The sequence below is a fragment of the Petromyzon marinus genome, chromosome 6 (assembly GCF_048934315.1).
Source record: "Petromyzon marinus isolate PM22_M1 ecotype Great Lakes invasive population chromosome 6, UKy_Petmar_22M1.pri1.0, whole genome shotgun sequence".
Taxonomy (NCBI): domain Eukaryota; kingdom Metazoa; phylum Chordata; class Hyperoartia; order Petromyzontiformes; family Petromyzontidae; genus Petromyzon; species Petromyzon marinus.
The window spans coordinates 2,144,881-2,165,246 of NC_133672.1; the positions used below are offsets into that span (position 1 = coordinate 2,144,881).

The following is a 20,366-nucleotide window of genomic DNA, read 5'->3' on the forward strand; positions in this document are numbered from 1 at the left end:
ACTCACCACTCCACTCACCACTGGTGTCACCATCAACTGATTCACTCACCCACTCACTCACCACTGGTGTCACCATCAACTGATTCACTCACCCACCCACTCACCACTGGTGCAACCATCAACTGATTCACTCGCCCACCCCACTCACCACTGGTGTCACCATCAACTGATTCACTCACCCACCCACTCACCACTGGTGCAACCATCAACTGATTCACTCGCCCACCCCACTCACCACTGGTGTCACCATCAGCTGACTCACTCACCCACTGACTCACCACTGGTGTCACCATGAACTGATTCACTCACCCACCCCACTCACCACTGGTGTCACCATCAACTGATTCACTCACCCACCCACTCACCACTGGTGTCACCATCAGCTGATTCACTCACCACCCCACTCACCACTGGTGTCACCGTCAACTGATTCACTCACCCACCCCACTCGCCACTGGTGTCACCATCAACTGATTCACTCACCCACTCACCACTGGTGTCACCATCAACTGATTCACTCACCACCCCACTCACCACTGGTGTCACCATCAACTGATTCACTCGCCCACTCCACTCACCACTGGTGTCACCATCAACTGACTCACTCACCCACTGACTCACCACTGGTGTCACCATCAACTGATTCACTCACCCACCCCACTCACCACTGGTGTCACCATGAACTGATTCACTCACCCACTGACTCACCACTGGTGTCACCATCAACTGATTCACTCACCCACCCCACTCACCACTGGTGTCACCATCAGCTGATTCACTCACCCACCCCACTCACCACTGGTGTGACCATCAACTGATTCACTCACCACTGGTGTCACCATCAACTGATTCACTCACCCACTCACTCACCACTGGTGTCACCATGAACTGATTCACTCACCCACCCCACTCACCACTGGTGTCACCATCAACTGATTCACTCACCCACCCCACTCACCACTGGTGTCACCATCAGCTGATTCACTCACCCACCCCACTCACCACTGGTGTCACCATCAGCTAATTCACTCACCCATGCAACCGTGGACCATATAACAACAATTATTATAATGCACCCAGACAGCGAGATACACGCACACACATCGAGATTCATTAAAGACGAACCACAGTGGCCGTAAAACTGTGTGTGGCCATGCCAACCCAAGCAAAGAGCCAAATCGTAAACCTCTCTGAGGAGCACCAGCGACACGGCCTCTGTTCTCAGTGTCCTCTCGTCTCGTACGTTACTGTCGGACTTATTTCGCACCGTACGCAGTAGCCACCTCGACACCGCTGCCGCGATGCACACGAAGGGAGGAGGCCCCTGCCGAGCGATGGTTTATTCCGCGTGACGCTGCGCGGAGTGCATTCCGCTTGGATTCGCGCTCGCTCCGCAGACGCCACCCGGTTGCCTTCGGGGAAGAAGCGAGAGCGAGCGGCGCCGGAACCGTTTTGTTTGCAGCCGCGCGCCGCTCTTCGTGTTTCCACCCGGACCCTTTTTTATATCCCACCCGCGCTCCTCCCTCTCCGAGCGACGCGCACGCGACGATTACATTACTTACACTCGATAAGCGCGGTGGCCCCGCCGCGCCTATCCGTTGTAGGGAATGCAACCGCCTGTCGCGCATGACACGTGACCCGCGAGAGCACGTGGAGGCGGGGTGAGCTCACCCGCATTGATTCTCTGCTACTGTTACTTTACGGTCGTTCTTACAGTTGCCGTCATCAAGTAGCGCGATTTGCTAATTGCTTCTTTATTTCATTTCCTAAGGTTTCCTAACAGGCGACCGGCAGTTGTCTTCCTCGGCCGGCAGACCGGCGGGGGGTGTGGGGTGGTGAGTGGCTCGTACCACGTTGCGAGTTCACCGTTCCGGACGACTGAGGTCTACTCAGCTCATCATCATCGCCGTCCCACCGAGGTCGATAAATTAAGAACCCAGTTTGTAGCAACGTTGACAAGCACCGTGTCCATTTACCACGGAAGCATCGCCGAGCCTCGAAACTATTTTGTGTAGGGTTCTGGCTTTGACACGTTTGGCCAACGCAGAGTTTAACAGCCGACCCGCGCTGCGGGCAGCAGAGGGCAGTGCAGCAATATGGGTTGGACTGCACTTCTGTGCTCGCACGTCTGCGGTCACCGCCTTCCACCCGCACTGACCAGCGTGGCGAAGTATGGTCAAATAACCCCCACGATCCGCGCGACGTGGCGAGGCCCTCGTCCAGCAGTGGCTGGCTCAACAAGAGGACTCTGCGTCTACTTTAAAGTCCACGAGCAGTTGACCCGTGGGAATACTTGCCCCCGGCGTGTGAATGTGGAGTTTAATCACGAGCAGTGGATCGACCAAAGGACTGCACATGTCCATGTACTTAATGCAGTAAGGGGCCGTCCATAAATAACGTCACGCAATTTTGGACGATTTTTTACCCCCCCCTCGTCACACGGCGTCACAAAAAGTCAGACCCCCCCCCTCAAATATGACGTCACAAAGGTCTGCCCCCCCCCCCCCAAAACCATATTTCTATTTTGAAAATAAAACACGCTTCAAATCTTTTAAACTATTGTCATTGTAGTGCGTATTTAATGTGGCGCTGCACTCTGATGTTGTAGGAGAAAACACGTATTAAAAAGGAGGCGTTGGAAAGCTGAAATTTAGCATAAAATTCACTTGAAAATATTCAACGTCTAACTAAAACTACAGATGTTCAGAATATTATATTGAAATTATCTTATAATTATAAAATATTAAAAGTAATTACAACTTAAAAAAAATACTTGAAACTTTGTAGTAGAACGAAGCAAAATGGAGAGTACAATGATAACAATGATATATTCATTCCACAGAATGAAAAGCCCTGGTAGAATCATTAGAATCAAAATGTTTAATAACAATCATTAAAAAATGTTCAAAATGTAAGCTTCTCCATTCTCCCATGGAGAAGCAAAATGCTCCTTCATGGAATAAATAAAAGGTGACCTTAGTAAATTGAAATAATCAAATAGTTAATGTTACAACAATTATATATTTGTTTAAAGTTGCGCATTTTGATGTGACGTCACATTTCTCAACCCGCCCCCCCCCCCGTAGGTGCGTGACGTCATTTATGGACGGCCCCTAATGTGTTTCATATTTTTTGTGGTGGACTGAACTTATGTTTGTTTTGAAGCGTCACAGAGGAAGCCATGAGCACTGTCCTGGCCTCGTGCCTGCTGCGCTGCCTGGGTTCCCTGCCGCCTGCGCGGGTTTTGGAGGAGCTGACGTGGGGCGCGGAGGAGCTGCCCCAAACCGAGCAGGTGGAGGCGCTCCTCCACGTGGTTCGAGCTCTCGCTCCCGAGCGAGAGAAGGAGCCGCCAGGACCCCACGGACAGACGACGGAGTCTGAGGGACTCGATGGAGGTCGGGGCAGCCAGGGGCACGTCGGGAACCCGCGGGGTGAGGTGAACGCGACCTGCCCCATCGCGGTCGATCCTGATCTGGCCTCAGCGGTGGACAAACTGGTCCTGTCCAGCTGCCTCCCGGCCTTGTGCAGGATTCAGACGGAACACGCGTGGTCCTGGACGGAGCCGCTCCCTCAGGGCGACTGCGAGGTGGTGGCACGCCGGCAAACTCAGAAGCGCCTCCTGCACCTGCTGTGCCGCCTGCTCGCCCGCTGCCTACGACTTTGTGGCGACGCCTCCGGGGAGCTGGTCGTCGCTCGCTGCGTCTCGGACATCCACGCGCACAACGATGAAAAGGCCAGCGGGTGGGCCCCTCGGGGGGACGCAGGCGTCCCGCTAGGTGGCTCGGGGGGAACGGCAGGGGACGGCGGCGGAGTCGAAACCCTGGACGTGCACGTCGCTGTGGAGTTGCTGTGCTACGTCGTCCGCTCGCTCGGGCCCCGAGCTGTCTCCGGCGCGACGGTTCGTGTCGTCTCGCGGGCTCTGGCGGTGTCAGAAGAAGCTTTGGCCACCAGGGCCCTCAGTCGTTTGGTTCCAGCGCTGCTTGCCGCACAGAGAGACCGCGAGGCTGCAGCCGGCTTGCTGAGGACGCTGTGGGGCGACCTCGCGGAAAAGCGCCTGGACGACACCGCCCGCAGCCCCTCCTCTGTGTCTCGGGCGCTGCTCTTCCTGTGCACGATGTCCGACTGCGTGCTGCCCACGAGCGATCCCCAAGGCGAGCGGTCGCCGAAGGCGGCGCAGGGCGGCGGCGAGGATCAGGCGACGGCTCCTGACGCCAGGCCTCAGGGCCTCGTGGATTTGCGAACGTCGGCCGCCTTCTGGCGCACGCTGCAGGACGGGTTGAGGCACGCGGTGCCGCTGAGTCGCAAGCGAGCGGTGTTCCTGCTGAAGCGCGCTGTGGACGTGAGCGAGAGCCTCTCGAGAGACGTGACGTGCTCCGATGACGACGATCGTGACGGTATAAATGTTCCCCAGATTGTTTGTGTTTTGTTACCGGCTGCCGAATAAAGAAATAAAATATTTTCATTGCAGGCTGTATTTGCTGCTGAAATGTCAGTTCTCAGATGCTAAGCAGGCGTGAACCTGCATAGTACATGGATAGTACATAGATGGGCAACCAAGCATCATAAGCATTATTGGCTGTGGGACTACACTGTAGAATTTTCACAAATGGCTCAGGGCTATAAAAAAGATATGATTATGCTTAATGCACCTACCGCAGCCATGCAACGAATTTACACGATTCAAGCTCACTATTTGATGTAAGAAACAGCATCCATTCAATATAACACGAGCTTATAGTTTGCATGTCTTTTGCACAGGTCGTAAATAATAAATTTTGTAAACGCACGATCCCACGCGTACATTGTACATGCTGCCGCTGCTGCGCCTCTGCTGCTGTGGCAGGTGTTCCCGTGTTCTGGTGGTCGGTGGAGGCCGCGCCGGCCCTGCTTCCCGTGTGGGAGAGCTACATTCTCGTCTTGGAGACGCTGGAAGAGAACCAGGTGAGGGGCGGGGGAGCGAGGTCGCACGGCGCTCGCGCCTGCTGAGATTGAAGCTGCCGTGGCTAGGTGTGACGCCGGATAGCGGTTTGCCGGATCCTCGCGACTCATGTTTTTTTTTTTTTTGCGCAGCTACACGTGGTGAAGCCGGTGCTGCCACGACTGCGCGCGCTGGTGGAGGCGACGGTGGCACCTGGAGCAGGTGACCGGTGCAGCACGAGACACGGGGCACGGGTGGTCATCCATCACGTGATCCGTGACACAGGGCTGTGTAAATCAATCACGGATTATCTCTCATGTCTCATGGTTTGCATGACATCTCTCATTAGACATGTAACTATTCACTTTAGTGCGATTGTATGAATTGTCAGGATTTGGGGTCACAGATTTCTTCCAGATTGTTTTTTTATTGTCTTATTTTGAATATTCTTTCCCATTTGTTGGCTCATTTGCAGAGATTTGTTTGCCCCATTAGCCTGAATGTTCAGCATGTGATGCAGCACGTCATTGCCAGACTTCTCACCTGCAACTGTAAATCAGACCACATTCACACTGATTTTGTACAGTGTTTTGACATGCATGTATACGCTATATAAGTCCAAATTGTAATTGTGTTTAAATGTACAGAAATGTTGCATGACGTTCCACGAATTAACTTCTTACACGTACACTTTTATCCTGAACGTAAGAATCAATGGACGAACAGTTAACGTGCTCCTCCCTTAATAAGGACGCAGAAGGTGCATTTCATCGGTGTGGTAATCCCTGTATAGATGGTGATGATGTTGTGAACGGTGTTTGGTGCAAAGGGCCACCGCGAGCGGCGCTCGCCTCGTCGTGGCTGTGCGTGGTGCTGGGCCGCGTGTTCGACAGCGAGAACAAGATGGTGCTACGTGAGGGCGTCAAGCTGTGTCTCTCGCTGGACGTGACACGACGACCCTCCCTGGGGCAGCCGTTTCTAGAGGTGCCGTCGCCCCCCCCCCCCACCCCGTCTGGCCGCCCCATCACATTGTAGCCTTTTAACCCTGCATCTTTAGGATCGCGATACGTATGCACATACGTATGTTGAACGTGTTTCGCACTGTACATAGTCAACCGCGCTAATCGGAGGTGCGGGGGAAGGACAACAAACTGAACACAAGAAGCAATTCGAAAGAAATGAGTTTTCAATCTAGATTTAAAAGTTCATAGCCCCAGTGGCTTCCTAATATCGTAAGGAAGAGCGTTCCAGACGGCGGCAGAAGCGCATCTGAAAGCATGCGATACGGTGACCCTATTTGTGTTTGTGAGACCGTGCGCTGTGTCGTCATTTTAACGCGCCTGCCTTCGCTGTACGTGGGCGGCCAGTGTTTGTGTGTTAATTAGTTTAGTACATTTTTGATTTAAAGTTTTCGTGACTGCAGTGATTCATATTCTTGGTTCTTTCGGTAAAGTCACGTTGAAGGGAAACAATAAAATAATAAAATATATATAAAACAATAAAATTCTCACGACGTTTCGACTGTAACACAAACAGTCATCATCAGGTGTGAAAACCAACAGCAAGAAACATTTGAAAGTAGTGGCGGTTTTATATATATTATTATTTTATTGTTTCCCTTCAACGTGACTTTACCGAAAGAACCTAGTTTAGTACAGTATATTGGTTTTCCTGTAAAGTGCATTGCAGTGCACTTCCATAAAAGAGACTGTTATTTTACTGGTGTGGAGAATTTGGCACAGTGATTTGCGCATTGCACTATGAACCCGAGTTTGATTTCTGGCTTCTGCTAACATCAGTGACGAGTGATATCAGAGCAAGTTCTCGGCCACTTTCAGTGTGGTGAAGAGACCATTGTGGGGGAGTATGATCAAACAACCCCCCATGACTGATACAGTGACAAAGGGATACAATTACATGCGGTGTATTTGTTATATTTTCTCCTTTTTTTCAGAAGATAGTTTCTTTGTGTGTGGTGAAAAATGTTCGCATGAGGTACATTTCCTGTTTTCTTGCAGTTTATTTGTGGCCCACTCATGGACGCTCTCTTGGACATCAACCTGTACCAGAGGTAGGCTTCTGTCTTTTGCGTGACACTGCAGTATAGTTGATACCTGTGACCAAGCTTCAAAATTATTGCGAGTGAAAGCAACAATAATTCCCTTAACGTGAGTATTATCCTCTTTGTTTTAGCCTGTCCGTGTGGTTCGTTGCCATGGTGGTCTTGAGCCCTGTCTTGCGAGAAGCATTGTGAGCAATGAGCAGCGAACAGAGTGCAGCGGTGTTGCTGCTCCCGTTGGAGTGCTGGGTGTTGAGGAGAGCATCGGCTAGGTTGGCGGTCAGCTCGCGTGTTGCGAGGATCCTGGGTTCTAATCCATGCAGCCGTCTGCGATTAAAGACGCGTTTCTCAAAATTCCAGCTCCGAGAATTAAAAATATCGGTCAGTTTGCGATGCGACAAACTTTACTCTCAGTGGCAGAGTGGGTGGGAAAAATGCTGCCCCCTTCTGTGTGGAACAGGGGTATTTTTTAAGGGATCTCAGAGGTAGCTCTGTGATATCCGCTTCCATGGACCATTCTCCAGAAGGAAGCGTTGCACTCTTTGTCTCACGACGCCAAGGACACAATCGGGATGACATTGTAGGAAAAGTAAAAAAAATAAGAGCATTGGCAAAGACCCACGAGCTACTGCCGGAGAAACTTGTGTGGTCTGCAAAAGGTAGAGGGTGGCGTTGTATGTTACATCTATATGTTGAACTTCTTTCACACCGTACGTAGCCAACTGTGCTAATTGGAGTGTGACTCGTCTGATGCCCTTCTGTGTTCAAGGTGTGCGGGGCAGCCCATCGGATCGTGTCCGGCCATCGGCTGTCTCCTGGAGACGTTTCTCCCTTGCTGTGCTGCTGCTTTGCCTGTCCAGAGGAGAGGTATAGCGAGTTTTATTGCTCTTGCACTAATGTTCGTATTTATTGGCTAGCGATAGGAGATTCATGACACCCACGATTTGACACTTGTCCCATGATGGGATGCACTGGAATACGGGGGATCTTTTAAGTAGACTGGCAGGGGAACAGAGTGCTTGTGGTAAATTAAAGTTGATATATTACAGTTTGCTTAAATGTCCCACATTTCATCAAGTTTGGAGTCAGCTTTAGAGAATTGTTAGAAAAAAGCACTACTCAAAAACTAATCTGGATTTTTCCAATATGAATTACCCTGTGAAACACTTCCGGGTGATCTTGCACAAGGGACGCTTCGTAGGAATTACTTCGTCGTTATTGCCGCTTAGGTCACAGGTCACAGGATTGTCTAACGGGAGTCGGCCGCCGTTGATTGCTCCGCTTTCCAGGCGCGTTCCTGCTGCAGGCGCTGAGCGGGATCGTGCACCGCCACTGGAGCACCGTGCCCCTCCTCTTCCTGTCACAGGCCCTGGCCGCCGTCCCAGCGTGCCCCGCGTGGGGGCCCGAGGGCCTTCTCGTGCTCAGGTGAGGCCTGGCAACCGAGGCGCGATTTGCGGACGCTGCCGTCTTGTGATGGGTCTAGCCTACTGGACTTGTGTGGAAGCGTTCGCCGCTCGTGTGCCATGCCGGCCTTCACAGGTGCTCGCTAACAGCACTTGCCCCTACGGTCTGTTTAGGCTATACGGAGGATCTTTGTCTTTGTAGGGAGGTGGTGCGCTGCGTTCTGACGACGCAGCAGGTGCTCCTGCGGGGCGCCGCTCAGTGCTTCCTGCTGCAGGCGGCCGTGCGCCTCACCGACTCGGTAATGCCCGCCACAAGTGACAAATACCGCACGGGAAAATCACTCTTAAACCAGCCGCCTGCGCCCACATCGTCCGCTGTGCGCCCGATCTTGTCACGTCGCGGAAGCTCAGCAGGGTTGAGCTCGGCCGGTTGCCATCGGTGTTCGTGGGGCTCATCCCAGGAGGGGGGTTAAGCCTTGTGGGATGTTTGATATTTCCTTTGCAAGGGGCGATTTACACGAGGAGAAATTAACTCAAGAACCTCTAGAAAACCCATGAGCCCAATTGCTGTACTGCCATCTCCTTGCCACCTTGTAACATCTCCTGTGAAGCATATGTTCGATCTTTTTTTATTAACATACTCGCGGAATTAACGAGGGTGGACACAGAGCTCGAACCGTGAACCTCTGCAATAAGCGGCAAACCCACGACGACCACTCGGCGCTAGGCCGCAGGTGTCGACCACCAAACCTGTTTGAAGAAATGCGTGCGATATGTGAAATATTATTTTGCACAAAATGTTTCCGTGTTACTGTGGCGCTGATGCGTTAAATACATTGTTCTCTACGCCGCTGTGTGCCCGGTGACGCGCTACGTGGTGACGTGCTGCTCGGTGACGTGCTGCCCGGTGAAGAGTCGCGTGAGCCTGGGCGATGTCCTGGCGCTGCTGGCTTGCGTTCGTGAGGACGAGGCCCTGGGCCGGGGCACCAGCCTCTGGGCTCAGGTGGGGGCCCTCCTGGAGTGGCCGTTTTTGGCTGCCGAATCCCTCTTGTTGAGAGCCGTTGCGGTACAGCAGAGGCCTTCATCCCGTGGCTCGTAGGCCACATGTGTCCCGGGAATGGTCTTGGGGTGGGCCGACCAGCTATGGTCCTTCGAGAGACATGGCTCACCCATCACATCGAGAGATACACATGAGTGAGGCGACAGATTCCTGTATGATTCACCCACGGTGGAATGATAGGATTTTAAAAACATGTCCTCCAAGATTGGCAGCATCATTATCATCGTCACCATCCTTCACAACTAGCACTAATTATCACCATCATTATTTTACCATGAGCATGAATCATCATCATCATCACCATCATTCACCACCACCATTAATCATCATCATTAACCATCAGCACTAATCATCACCATTATCCATCATCAGCTACATCCGTGATTATCCCCGTTGGGTGTACACCTGGAGGTGCGACTTGCGTCCCACCCCCCCCCCCCCCCCAGGTGTGCGAGTGGCTGCGTGTGAACGACTCGGAGTTCGCGCCCTGTGACGTGGGTGCCGCCCCTCCCACAGCCTCAGCGACCGCTTTGAACCGGTTCACGCTTCACTCCATCAGAACCTTCCTCAAAGTGCCGGCAGATGAAGGTAAACATTGAACCAAAATGCTCCCGAAAGCAAACCAGAGCAACTTCATCAAGTTTTGATTGCTGGCAAAGGAAAATAAAAAAATTCCAGTCCAGATGCCATCATTATCAACAACTTTGTCACGATCCTTGGGGTGTCACAGCGACGTCTCATCTTGCCGCTGATCCCGTTTGTGGCCAAGCTCGCGCTGAGAGTTGCGACCGGGCTCTCGACAAAGGGGGTTGACTGAAAAAGTGGGCTCACCGCAGACCCTTGTAAATATCGAAGGCGTAGACAACTTGCCATATTTTAATTAACAAAATCTCATTTGTCACACAGTAAATTTCACTTGGTCATTCATTTGATATTAAAGTATCTTCATGCGTGTGTGTGCCTCAAGGGCGTCAAGCATCGGTTGATTAGCAGACTGTATGATCTTTGCACAAATATATTTTTTATTTTGTTCAGAAATATGTTCAGGAATGACAAAAAAATATGATTTTGGGAAAAAAATGACCATGTCACGTTTAACTTGACCGACTTTCCTTCATTCTGATCTTCAACGAGAACGTGTTGTTGACAATGGTGGCCTCCCGGGTGGAATTGCCTGTTTTACGTTATTTGCACCCCTATAGGGGTTCCTGACGATGCCATTAAATATGCTATTGTAGCTTTTCTGTGTAAGATAATTTTGTACAATGCAGAAAAGAGAATAAATGTGGCTGCATTGTGATATTCGTAAAACATGCCTACTGCGAACAAAGCCATGCTCTCTCTGTTTGACGGAAGAATCAAGCGGATATATTCTCAAGCAAGTCGATTCAGTCTCCAACCGTCAATTGAATGAATCGTGCCATCATTGAATTCGGGAATCAAATGTGTTTTCCTTTACCGTACTGTTTTGTTTGTATTATCCATCTCTAATGTTTCATCTTGTTTATTCTGCCCTGTTGGTTCTGCTGAAGTGACAGCATGAACAATGAGTGACCGCTCGTCAGACGTGCGATTGATTGCGTGTGTGTTGTGGAGCTGGAGAGAGGAGAATGGGTGTTTGTCGGTGAACCCCGTGACGAGTCGTGCGTGTGGCAACCGTGCCGTGCGCCCCATTCCTCCGTGCCACCAGCAGGGGGCGCGGGGGCGCTGCTGCCCGACCCGCAGGAATCGCACCGCGTGGCGCTGACGATCCTGCTCGCTGCTGACGCGGATGCCGGCGCTCCGCCTCGCAGGTGAGGCCCCCGTCGCTTCAAACGGGCAGGGAAGGCGCATTGAGAGGCGTTGCAGAAGAGGGATTCAATGGCTCACTGGACTTGCAATCCAGAGGTCGTCGACGCGAGTCGACCTCCCCACACGGCAGTTGAGACGATGGGGGCACCTTTCTCGGTCCTCCCTACCGCCTCGGTCCACTGAGCAGCGTGGATGGGTTCACCACGAACAAGCGGCAGGTCGCGTGCGGTGGAGTAAAGTGTGGGTACTCCACCTCTTCCAAGACGTTTGAATAGTGTGGATGAATACCCATCAGAGACGATGTCTAGAGCGCCCTCTAGTGGAAGCCCTTCTGCCAGCAGTAGAGTGAGTGAGTAATTACAGGCCTGCACCGCTATATATTTTTATAGGAATGCAATATTAATATTTAATGATATTTCAACACGGGCTTCACTCTAGCAGCCGGTCACTATCAACGTTTTTGTGCGCTGGCTGTTCCAGCGATTGCTCTCGGCCCGGCGAGGCTGAGCCACTGGCTGAGTTCCTGGTGCCCCTCACGGACACGCTGCGACGGCTGGGCTCGTACGCCTACCTGCCCCGGGCCAAGGCCGACCGCTCTCTGCTGCTGCTGTTGGCGCTGCTGCGGAAGACTGAACCCAGGGGCGGAGCAGAGCATGCTGGGAGCGGAGCAGGCAAGGGTTATCCATTGGTCTCTCCAAACAAAGACAAAGATCCCCCGTTGTCGCCTTAACAAACTTTTGGGGCAAGTGCTGTTAGCGAGCACCAATGAAGGCCGGCACGGCACACGAGGGGGTGAGTGGCCAGCACCGCTCCCGGCCGCCTTTGTCTCCTCAGTGGCTATCGCACCGGGTACTAATTTTGAGGCCGAGTCGACCTAGGGAAGGCCCAGGGCCGGTTCAGATTATCGTCACCGGTGTTGGCTGTGAGCGGGAATCAAACTCTGGTTCGTTGTCACCACTCCGCCATTGGTCTCTTCTCCACCAGGGGGTGCAGCGCCCCGTTAAAGAGGCCGGCTTGTGTGGCCGTCGTGTTCTAACCTTGAGTGGGTTGTCACTAATTTAATCCATTTATTGAAACCTGCGCTGTTGGCACTGCGGTGTTTTTGCACGTATTTGTGCACGGGTAGGCTGTGTTGGTGCTGCTTGCATTCGAGCGGTAGTGTTTGTGTTTGATTGATGAGCATGCAGTGTTGTCTAGCTTTGGTGTAGGATTATTTTGACCATGCTCACGTTTGTCAGCATTGTTCTCGTGTTCTCTGTACGATGCGTGTGGCCCAGTGGGTGTCAGCGCAGTCCTCCTCTTCGTCACAAATGCTTGAGTGAATGCGTGCACGTTTGTGTCCATATGGGCATCCTTGTCTATGTGTGCTTACGTGTGTGTGTTTGTGCTGCAGATACGGTGCGCTCCGTGCTGCGTGATGCGGCGCAGGCCTGCGCCGAGGGCTTGTTGCAGTACCTGCTGCGACAGCTTACCTACGAGATGGAGCAGGTACAGGGGGCCATGGAAAGATGTCTGTTCCTGGGTTCTGCTCCTTGTATGAGAATTGCATGTGGAACTTCTTTCGCATCGTACGTAGCCGTGGTGGTGGTGGTCGTAGGGACTTGGGTGGTTGTGATTGAAATGCGCGATTTCATATAAACCATCAGTCAATGACAACAGCCGCAAAGAATAGCAATCTCTTTTGAACATATGTACTTACATCATTGTCATAAATTATTGTACCCATGGTGGCGAGATGTTAACTACCTCGCCTGGTATACAGGAGGTTGTGGGTTCGATCCCGACCCTGACGCCTGCTGTATATTTGGAGTTTGCGGGTCTCTCTCTCATCATCATCACGGTGGCTGGGAGATGTTAATTACCTCGCCTAGTATACAGGAGGTCGTGGGTTCAATCCCGACCCTGACGCCTGCTGCTGTATATTTGGAGTTTGCGTGTCTCTCTCCCCGGAGTCACTTGGATTTGTCTCCGGGTCTTCCGTTTTTTTCCCCCCACATTTAGAAACATGTGTTTAGAGTATTTGGCTGCCGTAAATTTTAACATGATAAGCCGCTTTCGTTGAGCTATAAATTCTGGCCAGGTCACTTCTGAGATATATAGCTCAGTGGGCTTTACCTGGTCAAATAAAACAGTTTTTGGGCTGTATGAAATATGGATGTGAAGATTTGGCTTCTCTGAAATCTGCTCCCGCGCCCCATCCCCGCCGCCTGTGCCCACGCTCGGCACCGCGGCCGCCGGTCCCTCCCCCTCGCCCCACCGCCGCGCAGGAGCGTGACCTCGAGCGAGCTGACCTCCACCTGGACGTGCTCACGGCGCTCGTGCGGGTGCTCGGCGAGGGCCCTCCGGGGGTGGCGCCGTTCCTCGTCGACTTCATCTCTCGCCTCGTCCGCGCCTCGCTCGAAACCTTGCAGGGACGCCCTGAGGTGGGGGCCTTTTTGGAATCATTTTACTTTTTCCCTTCGCAGTGTTTCTCTTTATTGAACGTTGAAATGTGAGGGAATGACGATTGGTAAACTTTGGCACTTTGGGCAAGCGGCTTCTCGCTTCTCCTCGGTTGACCCTGCCCGCTTGGTTCTCTCTGAGCTAAAGAACCTCGTCGGTGGAGGAGGCCGGGTGAACTGGCCACATCAATTCGAACCTTGCTGTCGAGACTCGGGGATAAGGAAGGGCGCTCACTTGGTCGCGCCTCTCTCTGCAGGAGGCGCAGACCGCCCCCCAACTTCTACAGCGAGCGGTGGCCGCGGCATCCTTGGCGTGGACGTGCGGTGTAGTCGCCGTGACCCCTGACCTCCGGCGGGGCTGCCGTGCCGCCCTGGAGGCCGCGGCGCGCCACGCGACCTCCACGCCCCTCAACCAAACGTTGGCGCGGCCCACGGGCACGCTCGCCGCACGGTACGCCCGCCCCGTCACGTTGCTTCCGGAGGTGAAGTTGCAGCCCCTGTATGTGCTTGCTCGTGCCGCTGCTGGGAGAAGGGCCTCCATTACAAGGAGCTCGAGAGGGCCCCTCTCAAGGATATATTTGTCCTACCCTTCCACGCTGGCCAGACGTCTTGTAAGAGGTGCGAGAAGCCACATTCACAATGATACACGGAACTGCCGATCCCCTTACTATGGTGTACCGATTCATGGATGGACACAAGCTGAGGGATTTAAGAAACATGCCAATTTTTCATACTGACGTGCCGGGAAATAGAGCTGGTGACCTCTGGATTGCAAATCCAGCGTGCTCATGCAAAGTGCGCAAGATTGCAGCCCCGTGGCCTTAAGTGGTCCAATCAGAGGGCAGCCTGGTCGACAACAACAACAATAACACCGTGGACATAATTCGTCGTGTGGAGAAATTGTTGTTTACATGAGGCTGCTAGGGAATGAGCGAGGAATAGGCGCTGAGTGGCAAAGGAGACCTGGCATAGGCGGGGTCGCTTTGGGTGGCGAGCGTCTGGGTTTTGTGCTGAAGGACTCGCCTAGAACAGATGGTGTGGGTGCAAAGAGGCTGGAGATGATGTCCCAAGCTGCCGTTGTCAGTGTTGTCAATAATGTATTCATGCCGTGAATGCCAAGGCTATAATTAAAGCGTGATTGAAATCTAATCAACACTGATACTAAGGTTGCGTTTCCATTGTACTATTCAGTCGGGAGCAGTGGCGAATGGTTGTCACTGTTATGAACCGAGTGACCTGAGTTAAATTCCCAGACACGGCTAACACCAGTGGCGAGTAATGTCAGAACCGGTTCTGGGCCCCACCTTCACCATCCCATACTGACCAGCGTGGTGAAGTATGGTCAAACAACAACTCGTGACTGACGAGGCATGGGCAGACGGGGGGTGGGGTAGGTCTTCATCCAGCAATGGATTTACAAAGAGCTTTATTTTAATGTGGTTTCGTGCGGTTTCTCGCTGTGGTGCGGATGTGACGCGTGGTTCCAGGTTTACGGATGGGTGCACAGGGACATTAGCTTGGCACCGTTTCTCTTGGAGGCAGGGGGCCCTTTAACCACAAAGTGCTCAAATCCTAGAGGGTCTCACTCCCTTTTTGGAAAAGGAGGGTTTTTTTTCACCATTAAATTTCACTTTTGGCAGTAGAATTAAAAAAACACTGGCGGTTGGTGTCCAATGTTTGCATGATAAACGCTTTTCTTGCCAGCATGGGAATCACGATTGAAATCTTTAAATCTGGTGATGTTTTCCCTCTGTCGCTGTCAGCATGTGTTCTCAACTCAATGACAGCGTTGCTCGTTACGCACGGTGGGATTAATTTGCTCGCCATAAGTGTCGTGCAGTTTTCTTTGCCTCAGATAAATAATTTATTGCAGATTGTGTTTTATTATGATGGAAACTCCTTACTACAAATTATACAGTCATCTGATTTACTGGATAATTTTCCACTTGGTCTTTATTTTAATTTTTTTATGCAGGAAAGCCTCCTGCAAAAATTGTGCGGTAAGGGGCGATGTTACTTGGTGGAATGTCAATTGAGTCATTTTTTTCAGCATTGGAATATTTGGCTGTGGTGGAAATTGGAGAATTCGGAGGATACCCATCCCGAACTGGGGTAGAGCATACAAGGTGCACACAGAGGTGCCTCAGTCAGCACGAGTGTTACCATTGCGCTTGCCAACCTGCGAACCCTGGATTCCCGTTTGTGCCATCATTGGCCAATATTCAGAGTTTTCGCGAAATCATATCGTTAGACGATAACAAGTATTATTTAGATCTCATTGAAATATCTTAAACCCGTGGGCTGCATTAACACAACAGTGGCACCTGGTATGAACAGGATATTGCCTTGGTTGTGAACTGCCGGGTAGGCATCAGGCTTGGTTATTGTAAATCTTTCGCACTGTTTCACAAATGCACAATGCTGCCAAAGATCGAGAGATCCTGTTTGGCACAACAAAGCGTGTTTGCACAAAGAACGCTGCAAGTCTCCAATGAGTCGCTTCCCATGAATTATAGAGTTCTTCACGATTTGGGGTCCCTGTTGCATTTGAAATCTAATTATTTAGTCAAATTTTTGCCATGACATTTGTATTGTATTTCATTTCTGCCCATTTTGTGTACAGTTTTTTATTCTCCATTAGCCAAGATATAAATACTCGCGTGTTATTTTCATGAATTGTGACATTTTACAAAAATATTACAGTTCTAAGCATGTTGCCTGTGTGCGAGGATCGATTGTATTCGCTTAATTGATGCATCGTCTTCAACTTCTCCATTGAAATAGTGCCCCATCCTTGTTGAGAAGTCTGCTGACTGACTAGCCGCAGGATGAGATTGGCCCCTGCACCGTCATCCACACGTGGCACCTCGTGTGTAATGGGAGCCTCTGGGGCAGAGAGGCCACAGCACTCCCTGTAATAAGGTCCCTCGTTAGGGCAGTTCCTCGTTAGGTTAGCGGTTACTTCCACTCAGACAGCCGTGTGTGGCGAGGTCCAGTCAAGTGCAGACTCTGCTTGACCACGGTAGACCCGGGCAATGACCACGGTAGACTCGGACTATGACCACGGTAGACTTGGGCAATGTTAGCGCAATCGTTGCGACCCCCCGCCTGGTTATGCAATAAATTGTAGCATCAGGGCTGCGATACGACGCGCGATTTACATTTTTATGAATATTGCGGTGGCTGCAGGCGTTGCTTAAAGCCATGACATGCGGCCTACGCAAATTTGTATGCATCGAGTCTTAACGCGGGACTTGGTGCGTGCGTCGCGAGCTAGTACGCAGATGTTTCCATTCCAGCCGTCGTGCGTGTCTGTGCGACGACGGGCATGGTACAGCCCTTTGTTGGACCACTCCTGCATGGCAGTTGTTTGACCATACTTCACCCGGTTCCAATATCACTCGCGGCTGATGTTAGTTATGCATGGTCGGGTATCAAACTCAGATCGTAGTCTCATGTATATACGGATTCTAAGCATGAAACGATACTTTCATACATTCGTCAATAACGATGCCCTTAAAGGAACAATTCCGTGTATATATAATAAGTGATTTTTGTCTTTAGAGCAGTGAAGGTCTCTGCTTTAAAAACAAACAAAGTGTTAGTGTAGATGATGCCCTCTCTGAGGGCAGTGTTATTGACGATTGCGTTGGGTTGTGTTATTTGTGCACCGCTGCCGATGTGCAACACACAATTCTTTTGTTTGAGTCGAAAAAAGAGAGCCTTATTATAAAATCCGATGGACGTTTTGACATTCCAGTGTCTCATGCATCATTGACCTTTTGGCCGACAGACAGCTTATGAATATAGATTGGTCGTGGTTGGCTCAACATTAATGAAGGATTATTTGTTTTTGTCAGTATCTGCAAATTTACTTTAGCTACAAGGTGTTGAATATTAGTTTTAATTATTATAATGAAGCCTCAGGAAAATGTTATTCCACTCCCTTTTAACCAGCATGCTTTGTCATGAGATGCAGATGAAGTAAGTCGACTGAAGTTCAACACACATACAGATAATACTGCCGTGTTTGTTCACTGATATGGCCACGGTGGCGCACGCCTGTAAAGGCGACGGTTGATGGATCGCGTAGATTTGCGAAACTCCACCGGACTGCAAGGTGGCCAGGAGAACAGCGCAGGTAGCTTCGGTAACCTTTCCGTACGGACCATTGTTGCAGGTATTACCGTTTTCCTCCCATGTGGAAAACATTTCTTCAAAAGGAATCGTCCAAAAAAGAGTTTTGAGACTCTGCTGGGTAATTGTTAAGGGTCTATAAATTCCCACCCCCAACAATTGAGGTTGATTTCCTTGGTTCATCGTTTACCGGCTTGTCAATGTTTTTTGAGCATTTTCTGTCTTCCGTTTTCCACGTTATTCGCTCCGTTAGCATAAGTGTAACAGCGTATCATTTGTAGATTGTCATCTATTCTTACGTGCATGTTTCGATATATATCATCCATATAAGAATTGAGTTTAATCCATGAATCGGTTCATTTTTGCACGTGTATTAAATATATCAATTATATTCTTATTTCTTTTCGCATTCACCTAGCTGTCATTTGCGGATACAACGACGCCGCTCCACTTCTCGTGTGCCTACGCGATGACCCCTACGAAATTGACGCCGGCGTCTTCAAAAGCGGCATTGACTCGGCCTGTTAGAGGAATCGTCGTCTGCAATTTTGCCGAGCCTGCGTTGTCCTTGCGCGCTCAATTTTCGCGATAATTGTGTCCTCATTGTGTCCAATGCAGTTTTATGACGGCGTTAACAATATAAAGTCTTCGGGCTTTGAGACGCGGGCCTCTGTTATAAATTGCGTTATATAATATAACGCAACTCAGCGTGGCGCTTACGCGTTTCTTTCTGCCCACGCCTGCCCTAGGCCTGAAGACGGCGGCGCCGGCGGGCGTGGCTGGGGCCGCGTGGCCGCCCGTTTCATCGGCGATCAATGGCGGTGCCAGTACCACACGCTGAGTGGCCGAGAGGACCCGGCGAGGACCACGCTGATGCCGCTGCTGCGCGGCTGCTTGGAGGCGCTGGAGCTGCTGCCCGCGGACAGCGCGCTCGCCGTGCTGCGCTGCCTGCAGCCGTTGCTGCCCCAGGTGAGTCGTGGGGTCGGGCGGTTGACGCCAGATCCTCGCGTCAAAGGGGCGCGGGTGCGCTGCCCGTCTCCGCTGACGCTCCCGAGACCGGTGATGGATATTCCAGAATGGTACTCATTTTATCAATCCGGCAGGGATGATTGGCTTGAAATCAACAGTAGCTGTCTGTGGACGGATTGTTCCCTGGCAGTATCAATTCCTTTTTTACATCATGATCCCGTGCCTCTAGTTGGCAGCAGCATTTGCTTGAACCAGCTACATAAAGCATACGCTCATCCAAAATAACCGATTCTTACACAATTCCGCGCTTGAATCGTGAGCGTAATAATCAATCTTTCCCGACAAATCCTTTCATCGCTTTGCACCTGTCGCTGCACGGAGTACTTTTTGACAGCGGACCGGTGTGCCAGATGTGCGACGACGGGGAGGGCGGCGACGTCGCCGAGGGGGCGACGGAGGAGTGGGCGAGCGAGGCCCGGTTGGGCCTGTGCGAGCACGCCCTGCAGCTCGCCTGGAAGACGGTGCGCGACCTCGGCAACGACCCGCAGGCGTTCTGGCCGGCGCTCGGCGCCTTCGTGCGGGCGGCGTTCGCTCCGCGGCTGTTGGCCCTCCGCGTTGATGACCCCGTCGCAGGGCGGCTCGCCGGCGCCCTGGCCCAGGTGAGCGGCACAGCCGCCACGCGAGCGCCTGCGAGCCAGCGCAGGCTCAATCGCTCGTTACTCTTTGAAGGAGGAAAAATATCATTCCCTTCTTTCGTAACCCGCCACCTTTATTGATCGAGTTTGATCATGGGTGAGCTTCGGTTCGGACTCAATTTCCCATGCGAATCTTATTCGTGTGGACCACAGCCATGTGTTGGCGGAAAGAAAGCTTTTCCACCGATATCAAGCATTAGTTGTGGCATCCTTTTGATGGGGGGGGGGGGGGGGGGTTTCGATCTAAAGAATTGACATGAACGCCTTTCGTCTGATACACGAGTCATGCCCGTTGTGTCGCTTCACACCGTTGGATATTGAGGTTAGCATTGATATAAATGCTCAGCGGAAACGCGCGCCACCTCTGTGCGTGGAGCCTCGTGTCGTGGTGTTTGTGGGGTGGGGGAGGGGCACGATGGGAGCAGGTGGAGCGGGGGGAACGTGACGTGTCGCCGCGCTTGTGGGTGCAGCTCGGCCTCGGGCGGCGGCGTCGTGACTTCTTCCGCATTGACTTTGAAATGGGATAAAAATAAATTCAATTTAGGTCGCCTTAGTCACGGCGTAACTTGATGATACGCCCACCGCACAACAGAAACATGCCTGAATGCTGCGTTTAATGGATGTCCTCGCCACCTCAATTGAATGGGATCTTGTCTGCCGTTATTAAGAGACGGCGTTCCACTTAAAAAGGAAACAACCTTCAGTCGTTCTCCTTGACCTCATTCTCGCAGCTTGGCACAAGCTCGCTCGCAAGTGCCCACTGGAGCAACCGCGGTGCTCTTCAAGTGTTGTCGTGCGAGCATTGTGGGTAATGTACGTATGTTGAACTTCTTTCGTACCGTACGTAGCCAACCGTGCTAATCGGAGGCGTGGGAAATGCGCTGTCGGTGCCA

General features: G+C 51.7%; 1 protein-coding gene across 1 annotated transcript in view; it reads left to right on the top strand.

Moving 5' to 3' along the window:
• The first annotated feature begins 1,667 nt into the window (after positions 1–1,667).
• TARBP1 (tRNA guanosine 2 -O-methyltransferase TARBP1) overlaps positions 1,668–20,366 on the top strand; it is a 72,547-nt gene continuing 53,848 nt past the window's right edge. Inside the window, exons 1-18 of the mRNA XM_076063214.1 lie at positions 1,668–1,919; positions 3,166–4,394; positions 4,844–4,941; positions 5,071–5,140; positions 5,748–5,902; positions 6,937–6,989; positions 7,747–7,844; positions 8,267–8,402; positions 8,583–8,679; positions 9,294–9,383; positions 9,887–10,028; positions 11,131–11,233; positions 11,712–11,958; positions 12,429–12,719; positions 13,499–13,654; positions 13,930–14,123; positions 18,559–18,778; positions 19,189–19,437. Of these exons, the coding sequence (XP_075919329.1) occupies positions 3,182–4,394; positions 4,844–4,941; positions 5,071–5,140; positions 5,748–5,902; positions 6,937–6,989; positions 7,747–7,844; positions 8,267–8,402; positions 8,583–8,679; positions 9,294–9,383; positions 9,887–10,028; positions 11,131–11,233; positions 11,712–11,958; positions 12,429–12,719; positions 13,499–13,654; positions 13,930–14,123; positions 18,559–18,778; positions 19,189–19,437 (3,612 nt within the window). The 5' untranslated portion in view covers positions 1,668–1,919; positions 3,166–3,181. The remainder of the gene's footprint in view (positions 1,920–3,165; positions 4,395–4,843; positions 4,942–5,070; positions 5,141–5,747; positions 5,903–6,936; positions 6,990–7,746; positions 7,845–8,266; positions 8,403–8,582; positions 8,680–9,293; positions 9,384–9,886; positions 10,029–11,130; positions 11,234–11,711; positions 11,959–12,428; positions 12,720–13,498; positions 13,655–13,929; positions 14,124–18,558; positions 18,779–19,188; positions 19,438–20,366) is intronic.